The following is a 16,970-nucleotide window of genomic DNA, read 5'->3' on the forward strand; positions in this document are numbered from 1 at the left end:
AGTTTATTAAAACAATAGACTTTTTTTCCCAATAAACAGACATTTTAAAAATTATTAGAGCAGCTATGGTGAAAACGGCTTGGAGAAAGGAGAAGTTAGAACCAAAAAGGTCAGATGGACAACTATGGGAGTAATCTTGGCATGAGGTAATGAGGGCCTACATTAGGGTAAAGGCTATGAAATTACAGTGAAAATAATTGATCAAAGATAAAATGTATTTCAAAAGAAAAATACTTGCAATATCAAAGAGAGATCAGAGCAGTGGCACCAGTGACAAAATATGGAAATTAGATGAAGGGAATGAGATTCATTTAACTCATTCATTCAACAAATATTTGTTGGTACCTACTATGCAAGGCACTATGCAAGGCGCTGGGGATATGAGAGTGAGTTTATAAAGGCAAAGTGTGAAGGGACTCTAAAATGTCCTAGTTGAATTGTCCAAAAGGCATCTGGATACACACAGTATGAGAGAACAGAACTGAGTTAACTGAGAAAGATTATACAGAGTGAGGAAGGAGCGGTCAAAACTGAGCTGTGAAATATAAACACAGGGTAATACAGGAGAAGCATGGAAAACAGAGAAGGGATGGACAGAGGGTTTTGAAAAGGAGCAGGATGGTGTAATTTCCTGGAAACCAAGACAAAAGAAAGATCTAGGAAAAACGGTTAAATCAAATGCACTGTCTAAGAAACAAAGATATACAAAAGATGACAAGATGATTACAAAAAGAGAGCGAGATCACTGATGGCCAAAGTCACCCAAGAAACTTCTTTCACTTTCAGTAAAGCCTAAACGGAACTCAGATTACAGAAGTCAACATTTTCCTAGAAGAAAGTCCTTCTGATTTACAGCCCTTTGGAAAATAGAATTCCACTTAACATGCTCCTCAAACTGGGGTATATGAAGTCGCAGAACAGATCTTTCTGTAGTATCAACTTTATATAGGGGAAAATATATTGAAACAGAAAGAAAAATGCAAATTTGCCATGAGCTTTTAAAGACAAATCCTGACATTTCAAACATAAAATGCCCTTATAGGAGGTCATCTTCCTATTTCTAGGGCTACAAATTGACTTACCATTTCTGTAAGGGGATACTTGGGTAGAAATTAAAGAAGCACTTATATAATAGCCAGCTATAGGGAAATGTGTACTTGCTCTTTTTTTTTTTTTTTTTTTTTAAGGTGTGCACTTTTATTCAACTGGTCTCAAGTCAGTGTACAGGTAAGCCCTGGCTGCCTCCACCCACTCCCAGGGAGACCAAAAGCCTTCAGACATCTCAAGTTGGGTGACAAAAAAGGGGGGCACGAAGGCTCATCATTCAAAATAAAACAAAATAAAAAAGTATTAAGGCGAAGATTAAAAAAATTTTGCATTACATAATTTACACGAAAGCAATGCTATCACCTCCCCTGTGTGGACTCGGGAGAGGACTGGGCCATTCTCCTTAGAGAGAAGTGGGGTGGCTTTTAGGAGGGCGAGGGACTTCCTGTAACAATGCATCTCATATTTGGAATGACTATTAAAAAAAAGAACAATGTACAATCAAAGTCCTCGGCCACATTGTAGAACTTTGGGGGATGCTCGCTCCAACTGACTGCTGTCACCTTCACCGTTCCAGTTTTTAAATCCTGAGTCAAGCCAAAAAAAAAAACCAAAACAAAACAAAACAAAAAACAAATAAAGCCATGCCAATCTCATCTTGTTTTCTGCGCAAGTTAGGTTTTGTCAAGAAAGGGTGTAACGCAACTAAGTCACAGTCCGCCTAGAAGCATTTGTGGTGGACGATGGAGGGGCCAGACTCGTCATACTCCTGCTTGCTGATCCACATCTGCTGGAAGGTGGACAGCGAGGCCAGGATGGAGCCGCCAATCCACACGGAGTACTTGCGCTCAGGAGGAGCAATAATCTTGATTTTCATCGTGCTGGGCGCCAGGGCAGTAATCTCCTTCTGCATCCTGTCAGCAATGCCAGGGTACATGGTGGTGCCACCAGACAGCACTGTGTTGGCGTACAGGTCTTTACGGATGTCCACGTCACACTTCATGATGGAGTTGAAGGTAGTTTCATGGATGCCACAGGACTCCATGCCCAGAAAGGAAGGCTGGAAGAGAGCCTCAGGGCAGCGGAACCGCTCGTTGCCAATGGTGATGACCTGGCCATCGGGCAGCTCGTAGCTCTTCTCCAGGGAGGAGCTGGAAGCCGCCGTGGCCATCTCCTGCTCGAAGTCCAGGGAGACATAGCACAGCTTCTCCTTGATGTCACGCACGATTTCCCGCTCGGCCGTGGTGGTGAAACTGTAGCCGCGCTCAGTGAGGATCTTCATGAGGTAGTCAGTCAGGTCCCGGCCAGCCAGGTCCAGACGCAGGATGGCATGGGGGAGGGCATACCCCTCGTAGATGGGCACAGTATGGGTGACCCCGTCACCGGAGTCCATCACGATGCCAGTGGTATGGCCAGAGGCGTACAGGGACAGCACAGCCTGGATGGCCACGTACATGGCTGGAGTGTTGAAGGTCTCAAACATGATCTGAGTCATCTTCTCGCGGTTGGCCTTGGGGTTCAGGGGGGCCTCGGTCAGCAGCACGGGGTGCTCCTCAGGAGCCACACGCAGCTCATTGTAGAAGGTGTGGTGCCAGATCTTCTCCATGTCGTCCCAGTTGGTGACGATGCCGTGCTCGATGGGGTACTTCAGGGTGAGGATGCCTCTCTTGCTCTGGGCCTCGTCGCCCACATATGAATCCTTCTGACCCATGCCCACCATCACGCCCTGGTGCCTGGGGCGCCCCACGATGGAGGGGAAGACGGCCCGGGGGGCATCGTCGCCCGCGAAGCCGGCCTTGCACATGCCGGAGCCGTTGTCGACAACGAGCGCGGCGATATCATCATCCATGGTGAGCTGGCGGCGGGTGTGAACGGGCGGCGAAGCGGCGAAGGCGAGGCTCTGTGCTCGCGGGGCGGACGCGGTCTCGGCGGTCGTACTTGCTCTTAAAACTCAGTTATGGCCAGGCGTGTTGGCTCACGCCTATAATCCCAGCACTTTGGGAGGCTGAGGCGGGCGGATCACCTGAGGTCAAGAGTTCGAGACCAGCCTAGACAATCATGGCCAACACCTTGTCCTACTAAAAATACAAAACTTAGCCGGGCATGGTGGCGCATGCCTGTAATCCCAGCTACTCACAAGGCTGAGGCAGAATTGCTTGAACCCAGGAGGCAGAGGTTATAGTGAGCCGAGATTGCGCCACTGCATTCCAGCCTTGGCAACAGAGTGAGACTCCATCTCAAACAAACAAACAACAAAAAACCGGTTACTTGTAATAAAAAAAAAAAAAAAAAGAATATGGCCACATGTGGCAAATCACAATAAATACTTTGTATACAAAGGAGAAAAATAATGAAAAAAATCTTGAATGTATCACTCATATTTACCACTATTTTGCTATTGAGTCTCATTTATTATGTATCCTATATGTCTGTAGCTTGAGCTTAGCTACATGCTTAGAGTGAAGTTACAGTACTGATTATATCCAGATGCTTAATCAATGCTATTTGATACTGTTAAATACGCATTGAGCCTCAATCAATACTATACACATACATATATATATAACACAAGTGCACGGTATGTGCATGTCTGTGTGTGCATATATATAATATACACATGTGTATATATGTGTGTGCATATATATAATATATACACACATACGTGTATATATACGTATGTGTGTATATATGCACGCACGCACACATATGCACAACTGTCACATACTATAGGTGTTAATTCAAGAATTGGTACTCTGCTTCCAATCTTAATTTATATAAAAACAACTGAAACCCTGACTTATGTGTAGTACACAGTATACCAGTAAAATGGAAATGCAGTTTTACTCTGTAATTCTCTGCCAAATAAATTAAAATACAAATTTGGCATTAGATTTTCATAAACCAGGGTAAGCATGAGTTTGAAATCTTTGCTCTCATATTTTCCATCTAATTTTAAATATCCTCAGCCTACAAGCCAGAAGGTAATACTCCCACCAAGTAAAAATTTCTTTTAAATTTGTATATGAGCAAGTCATTTGAATGGTAACTATGGAGGTAATGTCCAGAAGCTTCTTGAAAATGCCATGGGAAACCTATGTCAGGTTGTAATTTTTCTAAAATCAATCATCTAGTCTGATGTCATTTGAATGGAGAAATTAATATTATCATTTATTAACCTAATGTAATTCTGATTGAGATCTCTACTGTTTAAAAGAAAACCAATTTTAAGAGTAGTCAACATAAACACCCATTTTCTTAAGGTTTGCCTTTCTACACTAAAAGTTACTTACATAGGCCAGGTGCGGTGCCTCATGCCTGTAACCCTTACACTTTGGGAGGCCGAGGTGGGCGGATCCCCTGAGGTCAGGAGTTTGAGACCAGCCTAGCCAATATGGTGAGACCTTGTCTCTACTAAAAATACAAAAATTAGCTGGGTGTGGTGGTGGGCACCTGTAATCTCAGCTACTCGAGAGGCTGAGGCAGGAGAATCGCTTGAACCCAGGAGGTAGAGGTTGCAGTGAGCCGAGATCACGCCACTCCACTCCAGCCTGGGCAACAGAGCAAGACTCCTTCTCAAAAAAAAAAAAAGAAAAAAAAAAGTTTCTTACATAGCAAATAGTTTTCATTACTCCATCTTGTATACGTTATCTGAAAACAGTTCCTGAGGCTAAGAAACAAAAACCCCATGCAATACCCAACCTGGAAGACAGAATTACAACTCTCATAAGTAATTCATTTCGCTTAAGCTGTGGCTTTCACAGTTAATAACAACTATGGGGCATGTTGTCACTTTTGAACGTTGCCTACTACCTATAACTCTCTGCTGTCACATTGTCAAAGAATTTTGACATTATCATGTTTTGAGAAAGCAAATCTGAATTGATTTCCTAGGGAATAATTAATTATTTCTTTTCCTACTTAACCTTCTTAATTAGGAGGTTGGTAGAATTCTCAAATCTTTTTGATTTAAATATATTTAGAGAACGTGAATTGATACAAACACTTTAGATGTCAGTTAAATGAAATAATTAATACCACCATGCAATTTGGTATCTAGCCTGGAAGGACTGGAGAAGTATTTACCTATAACCAGCAATTCTACTCCCAGGCACACACACTAACAGAGCTTCCCAACTGGTGTGCAGAGGCCTAGTATGCAGTGAGTGGGTGACTGGTGTGTCCAGTTATGGAACTCAGCTCTCTAGTTAAGCAGAAGCCCCCAGGCCAGGACATAGCTCTACTTCTTTAACCTAGTGTATTGTACATATATTATCTATCATTTTCTATGTGTGCCATGACACGAAAAAGGTTAGGAAACATTGATGGAGAAATAATTGCATATATGTGGTAGATATAAACACAGGAATATATCTATACATAGGTACAATGTTTATAATAACTAAAAACTGAAACATTACAATGTTAATCAATCAATTCACCTGCTAAGAAATTCTGTAATACTCATACAATGCTATATTATACAGTGAAAACTAATGAGGAATAACTGTAAGCATTGACATGGATAAATCTAAGGCTATAATGTAGAGTTGTTGTTTTTTTTTTAAAAAAACTCATGTCCCAGAAAAAAACATACAATAGGATTTCATTTTTATAAAGTTCAAAAACATGTAAAACTAATCAATATATTCTTTAGGGATATATAGAAATGTGAGAACAGCAAGAGAATTATTAACACAAAATTTAAAACTCTGGTTACTTCTGAGGGAACAAGAAAAGTACAGAATCAGGAATGAGCCCACAGGAGATACTAGAAATAATGGTAATATTGCTTTCTTAAACTGGGCTGTAGGTACACAAATGTTCTCTGTATAGTTATTCCATAAGCCTAACAGATGTTTTATAAATATTTTATATCTACTCAACATTTAATAAACATTTTTTTAAAATCTCTATTTTGTCCAAAGTAGATCATGAATGTATCTGCCATCTCTGCAGCAATATGAGGTCTGTGGAACAGGAGGGACTGAAAGCATAAATTATACAGAAAGTTTCACAGAAGCCCCTACAGACTCATACACAACTCAAACAAAAAGATTTGAAAGCTACCAACACAATTAAAATTAAAACTAAATTCAGCATGCTATCATTTTATGAGGCACCATATGTGAGAATTTTAACATTAAATGAAATACGAATTTCAAGATTCAGGACTGAATAAACTGCCAGCCTAGGGATGAATAACTGCTCTTGCTATTTTCTAAACAGTCAGCATTTCATTGTGTATCTAGACCTCACAAAAGACATTTACAGAATGACAATACTTTAATTCATCATGTATATCCAGCAATGTTTGCTTAGTCAAATGACTGTCTGTCAATGTTATTTAAGGGCAGGTCTATAAAGCTTCAAGAGCAAGAAGTTGGTATGTTTCAGCTGATATAACTACCAAGGATAACATACCACAGACGTTTTAAGAATTCCTTCCTGTATTTTGTGGGCTACAAAATGGGAAGCCATTTTTTTTAAGCAATGGATATTTTGCCAACCCAGAAGAGATATAATAAATGACAAAGGTATAAACTTAACTTCTAAATTAATTAAATTTATTATTTGTGATTTGAAATATTTGACAATCCAGTTTGAACTCTCCCTCTAATATTAAAAAAAATTAAACAAAAATAACCACTTAAAAGCAGATAGGTTAATGGTTACACAAAGGCAATTTTTTTCCTTTGCATTTTTTTTTCTTTAGAGTTTTAAAGGGTGAATGACCTTGCTGGAATTCTCCTGTCAGTTCTGGAACTTTCAATAGAAACTATTTGGAACTTTCAAATAGAAACTACTTTCATATGTGGCATTAGAATGGTATGCCAAGTAGTGTCTGTCTCAATACCTTGAACTTGAATGTTACACCACAGATGAATCAATAAACTTTACACAAAATTAAAGGCTTCCCTTCCCCACTTAGGTCACTTAAGAAGAGATCAAATTTAAATACATTTGACATTATATAGATGTAGGGTCAATTATACATAGAAAACTTCACATTTACCCACTTCAAGAAATTTACCCTTGATTATGGCTTCAAGCTATTCAAAGGCCTATTTTCAAGTCTGTTAGACATTTAATATATCATGCTAAAGTTAGAATCTGAGTCCATATGTAATTCCTGTGACCTTAGTATAACTACCTAAAAGTCTAGATAATATAAAGCATTTATCGTTTTTGCTTTATTTTAGAATTTCTAAAATACCTATTTTCACTGACAGAAGTTACTTCAGATTAACTGTGAAAAGGCTTCAGGAAACCTGTCCTTTCCAGTATGAGCCAAGTATGAAACTAACCCTAAACCACTGAAGATCATTCCAGTCATAGGCAACAGTAAGGACAATTTAGAGCAGAAACAAAGTATTTCTCCGATCTAGCCACACCTCTAGTTTCACCCTTGGCACTTCCCTCCCTCATTTTCAGAAGGCGAAAGAACAATAAAGATTGCCCTGGAATTTTAGCCCAGTCATCCATCTTCCTTCCAAAGCTGTTTTCAGGGCTGAAAACATGTGACTCAGATTTCATAATCTGAGTTTCTACAGAACATACTGGTGTTTCAGAAGTTGACATGAAGGGTACACAAGAGTGAATGGAGAAAGAGTGGAGTATCGGGGAAGTCCAGCAAAGGAAGCACTGCTTTTTAATATTTTTCCTAGACTATTTCAATACACTATTTTATAACAATGGCTGGAATATCTTCAGTATTACAAGTCTTTTAACAAGAATGTTTCAAGTATTAACATGACATCACAATAATTATAGTTTCAAATTAAAGACCCAGTCATCGTCCTTCCTGTCCAAGCTCACAATGTTCCTATCCCTACTGTCTCCAATTTAGGATGGGATACTAATGCCACATATAACCTCAATCTTGATTTTTAAAATAAAACTGGAATTAAATTGCTGTGGTTGGGGACGGGGAGAGAGAAAAGACTAGATAATCAAACTGCTTTTTCCCAAGGACATCTCTCTTCCATTTCTACCTCCCTACTCCCATCTAGTCAGCAAAACAAAAAAAACTGTTTTTTTCTTTTTTGAGACAGGTCTGTCACCCAGGCTGGAGTGTAATGGTGTGATCTTGGCTCACTCCAACCTCCACCTGCCAGGCTTAAGTGAACCTCCTGCCTCAGCCTCCCAAGTAGCTGGGACTATAGGCATGTGCCAACACACCCAGCTAATTTTTGTATTTTTTATAGAGACTGGGTTTCACCATATTGACCAGGCTGGTCTTGAACTCCTGGGCTCAAGTGATTTGCACACCTTGGCCTTCCAAAGTGTTGGAATTAATGGCGTGAGCCACCCCACCCAGCCATAAAAAAACTTTTGATGATGCTAGTTTGGGTATTAATAAAATATTTAACATAAAGAATTTGTAATTATTTCCTAATCTTTACTCTCCCTAACACTTTCTTTAAAAGTTATTGCAATATAGAGAGATGTCTGAAAGGATATTAATAAAAATGCTGGCATCCCAGGAGGTGGGGAGTGGAATTTCAAGAACATCTCTTCTTTTATTTTTTACATATTTTAGCTCAAATATATTTGTAACCAAAAAATCCCAATAAAATAACTTTTTTTTCAATGCAAAGGTTTTTACGTGAAGTTATCTATCAAACAGTAAACTCTCAAATGCAAAATCAAGAAGCACGCTAGTCTCTAAGATATAATTTCATTTTTATAAGTAAGCAAAAATATATTTATTGCCTTTTTGTTCAGGGCTTTCTCTCATTGATCTTCTATATCCTAATGACTCGCAAATTAATATCTTCTATTCAGAACTTCTCTCTCTCTCTCACTTTTCTGTGGTTAGTTTTGATGTATCTTAACAAAAAATATTAATATAATAATAGCAATATATATTAATCCAAACACTGTTCTGAACACTTGATAATTGAATCCTCACAACCCTGTGAGATACTTCTAGTTAAAAGATACACTGTTATCCTCATTTTACAGATTAGGCCCCTGGAAGTAAAGGTGGTTAATATCCCATTTGCAATAGGGTACACTAACAAAATTTGTTAAGTGTTATAGTGAAACAATTTGCTTGTTTTGGATTTCTTTGGAAGGCATTCCCAAAGGAATGAGACTTGGAGGAAAGGGCTATTTGATTTTGTTATTTTCATTATGCATTTCCATATTTTTTCCCATGATTTTTCTAATGCAGTGGTTCTCAATTAATGGTCTCTGGACCAGCAGTATCAGTATTACCTGGAAGCTCCTTAGAAATGCAGATTCTCAGATCTCAACAGACCTACTGAATCAGAAACTCTAGGGTAGAACCCAGCAATCTGTTTTTGTTAAGACGTACACACATATATTCTCTCCTCTTTTTGCTAAGTTACTTCTCTGGGTGGTTCTGATGCATACTAAAGTTTAAGGACCATTGTTCTATGTGTAATATAATTTATAGAATTTTTTTTTCTTTTTTGAGATGGAGTCTTGCTCTGTCATCAGGCTGGAGTGCAGTGGCGTGATCTCGGCTCACTGCAACCTCCACCTCCCAGATTCAAGTGATTCTCCTGCCTCTGCCTCACAATTAGCTGGGATTACAAGTGCATGCCACCACACCTGGCTAATTTTTTTGTATTTTTAGTAGATACTGGGTTTCACCATGTTGGTCAGGCTGGTCTCGAACTCCTGACCTTGTGATGCGCCCACCTCAGCCTCCCAAAGTCCTGGGATTACAGGCATGAACCAACGTGCCTGGCCAACATGTATCAGTTATTTTTTAAAAATCGTGGCCAGGTGTGGTGGTTCACACTTGTATTCCAAGTGCTATGGGAGGCCGAGGTGGGATGATCTCTTGAGGCCAGGAGTTTGAGACCAGCCTAGGGAAGAAGATGAGACCCCATCTCTACAAAAAATGTTTAAAAATTAGTTGGATGTGGTGGGGTGTACCTGTAGTCTTAGCTACTTGGGAGGCTGAGGCAGGAGGATCACTTAAGGCAGGAGGGTCGCCTGAGCCCTGAAGTTCTAGGTTAGAATGAGCTATTAACATGATTGCAGCACTGCACTGTAGCTTGGGTGACAGAGTGGGATCCTGCTTCTTTTTTTTTTCTTTTCTTTTTTGAGACGTGGAGTCGCTCTTGCCCAGGCTGGAATGCAGTGGTGCGATCTCGACTCACTGCAACCTCCACCTCCTGGGTTCAAGCAATTCTCCCACCTCAGCCTCCCGAGTAGCTGGGATTACAGGCATGCACCATGATGCCCAGCTAATTTTTGTATTTTTAGTAGAGATGGGGTTTTAACATGTTGGTCAGGCTGGTCTCAAACTTCTGACCTCAAGTGATCCAACTGCCTCGGCCTCCCAAAGTGCTAGGATTACAGGCATGAGCCACTGCCCCCAGTCAGAATGAGATCTTGTTTCTATGTAAAACAAATAAATTCTCATTTAGCCATGTATTTCATGTATTGAGGTTTAATCAATTTTTTTTTTTTTTTACCACTTTTATTCCATGTCTTACAAGGGAGCACTCACTTGCATTTATTCCACATTTATTAAGCACCTTCTATGTGCCAAAGAATAAGTGCATGAAAAACCAGCCCAGTAAGACAGGCAGAAATGTAGTAATCACAACGTCAGTTGGTAATACAGCAACAGAAGTGCACAGCGTGCTGAGGAGAGGCAAACTGCAGTAGGTCAAGGACTGAATTTGGATCTCTTAGAAAATCCTACACTCCACTTCTGAGAAACATTGTTTCTCGGCAACACATTCTGCTGCCCGAAACCCAGGGATCCATGCCCAAAACAGAGGCATTGCCAGAGCAGCATTCCCCATCAGTTTGTTTGTTACTGGGATTAACAAACTCAGTAAGGTCATTGCTCCTTGGTTAGAGTGCAGAGGCCATGATAGACAAGTAGAGAAGGTAGTCAGTCTCTGGGTTACTAAAGAGTCCAAAGAGCTTACCAATTCGAATCTATAATTAACTTCACAACAATTCACTCTTTTTTTCCCCCCCACTACTTCATGTTTTTCATGTCTATATCAAGTATTTTCCAAAATCTTTACTTTTCAAACTTGGAAAGGAAACTGTACCTTTCAAAGTTCATATTCTCCTCCCTAATACTTTAATCACTATTCTGAATTTGGTGTTTATCTTTCCATTGGCCAAGAGCAGTGGCTCATGCCTGTAATCCCAGCACTTTGGGAGGCCGAGGCAGGTGGGTTACGAGGTCAGGACATTGAGACCATCCTGGTTAACACAGTGAAACTCCGTCTCTACTAAAAATACAAAAAAATTAGCTGGGCATGGTAGCAGGCGCCTGTAGGCCCAGCTCCTCAGGAGGCTGAGGCAGAAGAATCGCTTGAACCCAGGAGGCAGAGGTTGCACTGAGCTGAGATCACGCCACTGCACTCCCGCCTGGACGAAAGAGTGAAATTCCATCTCAAAAAAAAAAAAAAAAAAAAAAATGTACTAATGTTCATTTTTGTGAAAACATTAAATGCTTCTGAAATTTGTTTTACTCAACATTTTACTTTTTTTTTTTTTTTTTGAGATGGAGTCTTGCTCTGTCTCTCAGGCTGGAGTGCAAAGGTGTGATCTTGGCTAACTGCAACCTCCACCTCCTGGGTTCAAGTGATTCTCCTGCCTCAGCCTTCTGAGAGCTGAAACTACAGGAATACACCACCCCGCCCGGCTAATTTTTGTATTTTTAGTAGAGACAGGGTTTCACCATGTTGTCCAGGCTGGTCTTGAACTTCTGAACTCAGATGATCTGCCTGCCTTAGATATTTTTCTAATTTTCTATTTCTGTATTATTTTTATTATGAAATTCAGAAAGTATGTCCATATGTACCATTAGAGTTTTATATTCATCTAACATACTTTCAAATCTACTTTTTCTCAGTGGCTATCAACAGGGGATAGGCCTTCTAATAATCATGCTGCTTTATAAATTGTCAGGCATTTTCATTAGAGAGCTTTATTATCTATTTCTACTTTATTCAAAATATTATCCCACACTGATAGTTTGCATATAATTATGTAATTGATTTGCATCAAGATGCTTTTGATTTCAGCATAGTATATTTCCATAATTGATATATCATATATAATTACTTGATAAATGTTAATTTCTTTAGAAGTGCCCTGATCACATTTAATCCCCTTCCTAGGGCAGCACAAAGTGGGAAATCTCTAAATTGTATAACCCCAAATATTTCTTCACTGGGTAACTCTCTGCCAAGATAATATGAATCCTTCCTGCCCCTCAAAACATTAAAATCCCCAACAGAGTCCTGCTGAGACAGAGCCAGAGATGTGATCCCAATTTCTGTCCAAGCATCTCTCTGAACGACCCTTGAAACACACATGAATGGATAGACTCATAACAGCATAGCCAAAGAAACAAAATTGGAACTGAGACCCGAGCTTCTATCTTCTGTCTGCATTTTGGAGACCGAAGAGCAGCAGTAATTCTGGAGGGTCATGTGGCCTGACTGGAGGAGGTAGCTATACAAGTAAATACTTCCTCTCCTTGGCTTGCAGCCTGGGGCAAAGGTTAGTCAGTTTTCAGAATACCCAGTAGAGGAAGGAGTTCCTTTTCATGTGGAAAAATGGAATTCAAAAATTCCACTGTTTCCCCAGCCTCCTGATATCACTCATGATACCAAAGACATAGTGGCTATTTACCCAATGCCTTTCTAAATAACATTTAGGCTCTTACAAGGTCAGTAAGTTTCACAGCTTACATTCAACATGATTTTTGACAACATGATTTTTGAGACTGATCTATGTTGATACATGAAGCTGTATGATTCATTGTTAAATTTTATTTCAATGAATGAATAGTCCAGCAAAGCTTATTCATTCACTTTCCTCTTGATGACTGTGTAAGCTGTTTCCTTTTTTTTTCTTTTAAAACAGTAATGCAATGAACATTTTTGTCAATTACTTGGGTAAGCATGAAAGACTACCATATTTTGTAAAACATGTGCCTAAGTATCTGCCCACCTCGCTTTCAACCAAAAATGTAGAAGTTCTTTCAAAATAGCCAAATAGAAGGAGAGGGGAGTCTAGACAATAACTAAAGGTCTACATACCAATTTGGGGGACTCTGAGGCATCAGGGAACCTTGATGAGGCTGAGGACCTCCCCAGGCTGCCAAGAAAATATGTAAAGGTGATTCTGGGGCTTATGGTAGACACATGAGATTGCAGGATGATATGGTTTGGCTGTGTCTCCATTCAAATTTCAACTTCAGTTGTCTCTCTCAGAATTCCCATGCATTGTGGAGAGGGACCCAGGGGGAGGTAATTGAATCATGGGGGCTGGTCTTTCCCATGTTATTCTCATGATATTGGATAAGTCTTATGAGATCTGATGGGTTTATCAGGGGTTTTCACTTTTGCTTCTTCCCTAATTTTCTCTTGCCGCCACCACGTGAGAAGTGCCTTTTGCCTCCCACCATGATTCTGAGGTCTCCCCAGCCACATGGAACTGTAAGTCCAATTAAACCTCTTTTTCTTCCCAGTCTTAGGTATGTCTTTATCAGCAGCATGAAAAAGAACTAATACACAGGATTAACAACGAAAGGAGGAAACAAAGGCTACTATGACTTGGAGTAGGAATATTCCTAGGAAACTCATTCTATAATCAAAGAAAATCAAGGTATCACTTGTTGAGTGCTTTAGAGACATATGATTCAGAGAAACACAAAACAGTTTAATTCAAAGCAACTTCTGACTCAACTCCTGCAAAGTTGTCTTAAGTTCCACCATAGAGCCTGGATGTGTTCTGGAATGTGAGCACAAACTTTGCTCATCACTGTGAATATTGAAAGCAGAAAACAGCAAGAACAGAGAAGCACTAAGGAATACAGAAATGAACACAGAAAAATGGCAGTGATAGCATAGTGGCAGGTATTGACTCCTCTGCCTATCACAGGAATAAATGGGTAGTTGAAGAGTTATACCACGTTATTTTTATTTTTTCTCATATCTCTTTTTTTCCCTTTCCATATCATTCTTTTTTTCTCTTTGTGCTTCAGTTTGAATAACATCTATGGATCTGTCTTCAAACTTATCTACTCATTCCTCACCACTTTCCAGTCTGTTGAAAAGACTGTCAAAAGAGTTCTTCATCCCAGATATCATGGGGTTTTTTTATTTTACTGTGTCCATATGACTCTTTTTAGAGTTTACATTTCTCTGCTGAAATTCCCCAACTGTTTATGCATGAGGTCTACTTTTTCCACTTGTTCCTGTAATATATCAATCATAATTAAAGTCCTGATCTGGTAGTTCCAACATTTGAGTCATCTCTAGGTCTGGGTCTGTTGATTGCTTTATCTCTTGAAAATGGTTTTTTCCCCCACATATTTAATAATTTTTTATAGAATTCCAAATATTGTTGGTAGAATAACAGTATAAATTGAAGGAAAGAATAGTTATTCCTGGAAATGGAGATGCCTATTCTGTCAGGCAACCAGGTAAACAAATTCCAAAAAGAGAGAATCTACTCAGTGGTCGAGGTATTGCTTCCCTGTTGCTGTAGTTACCTTCTGCACACCTTCCTCTAGCAGTGGGCAACTACCATCTTGTGCTTCATGTGGAGCCTACAGTGTTCAAGGGATTTCACTCAGTGTTCCTGCTCCAATCTTAGCTTTCAGCAGTCACTGCATATCTGTGCCATGGAGGAGGTTCTCTCTCTGCATCCTTGTCCATCCCTCAGCAGTAGGCTACAGCTGTTTTTAACTCCACTCTACTAAGAGAACTCATTGTTCTTCTTGATATCTCCATCTTAGCTAGGCCCTGTGCACCTAGGACTTGGGTATGGGGCTTTCTGTGCCCCTACCCCAACCTCTTGGCAATGAAATTTTGCCTTATATCTGTGGAGGAACACTGTAAAAACAAAACAAAACAAAAACCCTCCAGTATCCCACGGATCACACTAAATACAAAATAGTAGCAGCTACTGCTGGAGAATGTTCTGTGCCTTCCCTAAGGGCAGACAGCTTTTGCTTGCACCCTGCCCCCATAATCAGTGAATCTTTGCCTGGACTGAGGATAAAAGGGTTTCCTTTCACTTAAAGTTTTTGCTTCATGTGAGAGAATAGCTGATAATTTAGGCAGGGTTATGTAATTGCGTATCACTAAAGAGTGGCTCTCTTCAATCTGCTGTCTTGCCCTCAATCTTTTCATTTCTTTCTTTTTTTCTTTCTTTTTTTTTTTTGTGAGACAAGGTCTCGCTTTGTCACCAGGCTGGAGTGCAGTGGTGTGATCTCTGCTCACTGCAGTCTTGACCTCTTGGGCTCAAGCGACCCTCGCACCTCCCAGCCCCCGGAGTAGCTGGGACTACAGGCATGTGCCACCACACCAAGCTAATTCTTTTTTTTTTTTTCTTTTTGTAGGAGGCAGGGTTTTACCATATTGCCCAGGCTGGTCTTAAACTCCTGGGCTGAAGTGATCCACCCACCTCCTTGTGGCCTCCCAAAGTGCTGGGATTACAGAGTGAGCATCCAGCCTCAATCTTTTTATGAACAGTGGTGGAAGCTATTGTAGGTTCAGTTATGTACCCCAAAAGATAAGTTAAAATCCTAACCCCTGGCACCTGTGAATGTGACCTTATTTGGAAATAGGCTCTTTGCAGATATAATCAAGTTACACTGGAATAGTGTGGGCCTTAATCCAACATGACTGGCATCCTTATAAGAAGAGAAAACACGGTGGAATAGGAATCCCTGGACTTCATTTCCTCACAGAGATGCTGACTTAACAACAACATATGGTCCAAAAAGACTTTATAAGAACTCCAGAAACCAGTTAAAAAGTCACAGTATCCCAGGCAAGCTCAAAGCCAAGAATAGCCACATTGAAACAGGCAAGAAAGTCCATACATTTCACCCATAATAGGCCTTCCCCAAGCCAGTCCAGCCCTACATAATTGCAAGAAAATGCCAAACTTGCATCTTCTCATCAGAAGGGAAAGAAAAGAGTAGAGTACATCCAAAGTTCTAGCTTTTTAGGGAGCTGCCCAAGGGAATAGTCACTGTCTAGCATGATGTGGAACACTGACAGAACCAGAATACTCTGGATGCTTGGGGGCCACTGAGAACAGTGGAGAGTTCAGCAGCTAGCTGCAGCACCTGAGAACCTGTGGCACAGCAGACAGAAGACAACAGAACTTAGTGTTACTGGGAGAAAATGCCCAACTCATGGCTTTCTCTCATGAAGAAAAGAGAAAGGTAGAAAATATATCCAATCTTTCAACTTTTCTGGGGACTGCCTAAGAGATGGCTTTCTATCTTGCCTGACTTGGAATGCTCACAGAACTGGCAACTTGTGGTTGCCTGGGAACTGCTGAGAACAAGAGACCTAGGCAGCTTGTAGGAACACCAGAAAACCAGCAATACCACGGAAAGACACCAGAGGGAGCAAGTGCCTAAAAAAGAAACCAGCAAGCCTCTAACTGGGAAATCACAGGCACGGTTCAGAGGAGATACATCCCTATTAAAGGTTTGAGAGGCCGGAAGACTCTATAGCTGGGCTGAAGAGAGTCTTAACGCCTCTTCCTCCCTGTATGAAGCCAGTTCAGAAGACTGGGAGAGTGGCTGTTTTTTAAAAATGTGCAAATCCCAGGAAAAAAATAATCAGGAATACAAAGAAACAAGGACCCAACCAAGGGAACAAAATAAATCAAAAAAAAAAAAAAAAAAAAAAAAAACCAAAGAAATGAAAGTCTATGAATCACGAGACAAAGAACTCAAAATAATTGTCAAAGAAACTCAATGCACCTATAAGAGGACAGATGGACAAATAAAGGAAGTCAGGAAAATGATACATGAACAAAATGGAAATACCAACAAAGAGATAAAAACTATTTTAAAGGTGGGCACGGTGGCTTACGCCTGTAATCCGAGCACTTTGGGAGGCCGAAGCAGGTGGATCAGGAGGTCAGGAGTTCAAGAC

General features: G+C 40.2%; 1 protein-coding gene across 1 annotated transcript; it reads right to left on the bottom strand.

The window, feature by feature from the left end:
• Positions 1-1,163: 1,163 nt before the first annotated feature.
• LOC104672769 (actin, cytoplasmic 1) lies at positions 1,164-2,986 on the bottom strand. The gene has a single exon (XM_030931066.1). The coding sequence runs from the start codon at positions 2,894-2,896 to the stop codon at positions 1,769-1,771; it is 1,128 nt and encodes a 375-aa protein (XP_030786926.1). The 5' UTR covers positions 2,897-2,986; the 3' UTR covers positions 1,164-1,768.
• Positions 2,987-16,970: the final 13,984 nt, after the last annotated feature.

Source organism: Rhinopithecus roxellana, chromosome 1, assembly GCF_007565055.1.
Source record: "Rhinopithecus roxellana isolate Shanxi Qingling chromosome 1, ASM756505v1, whole genome shotgun sequence".
In the NCBI taxonomy this organism is placed as follows: Eukaryota; Metazoa; Chordata; class Mammalia; order Primates; family Cercopithecidae; genus Rhinopithecus; species Rhinopithecus roxellana.

Bases quoted from the DNA above. Each gene is read 5' to 3' on its own strand.
- LOC104672769 (XM_030931066.1), bottom strand. From the start codon at position 2,896: ATGGATGATGATATCGCCGCGCTCGTTGTCGACAACGGCTCCGGCATG.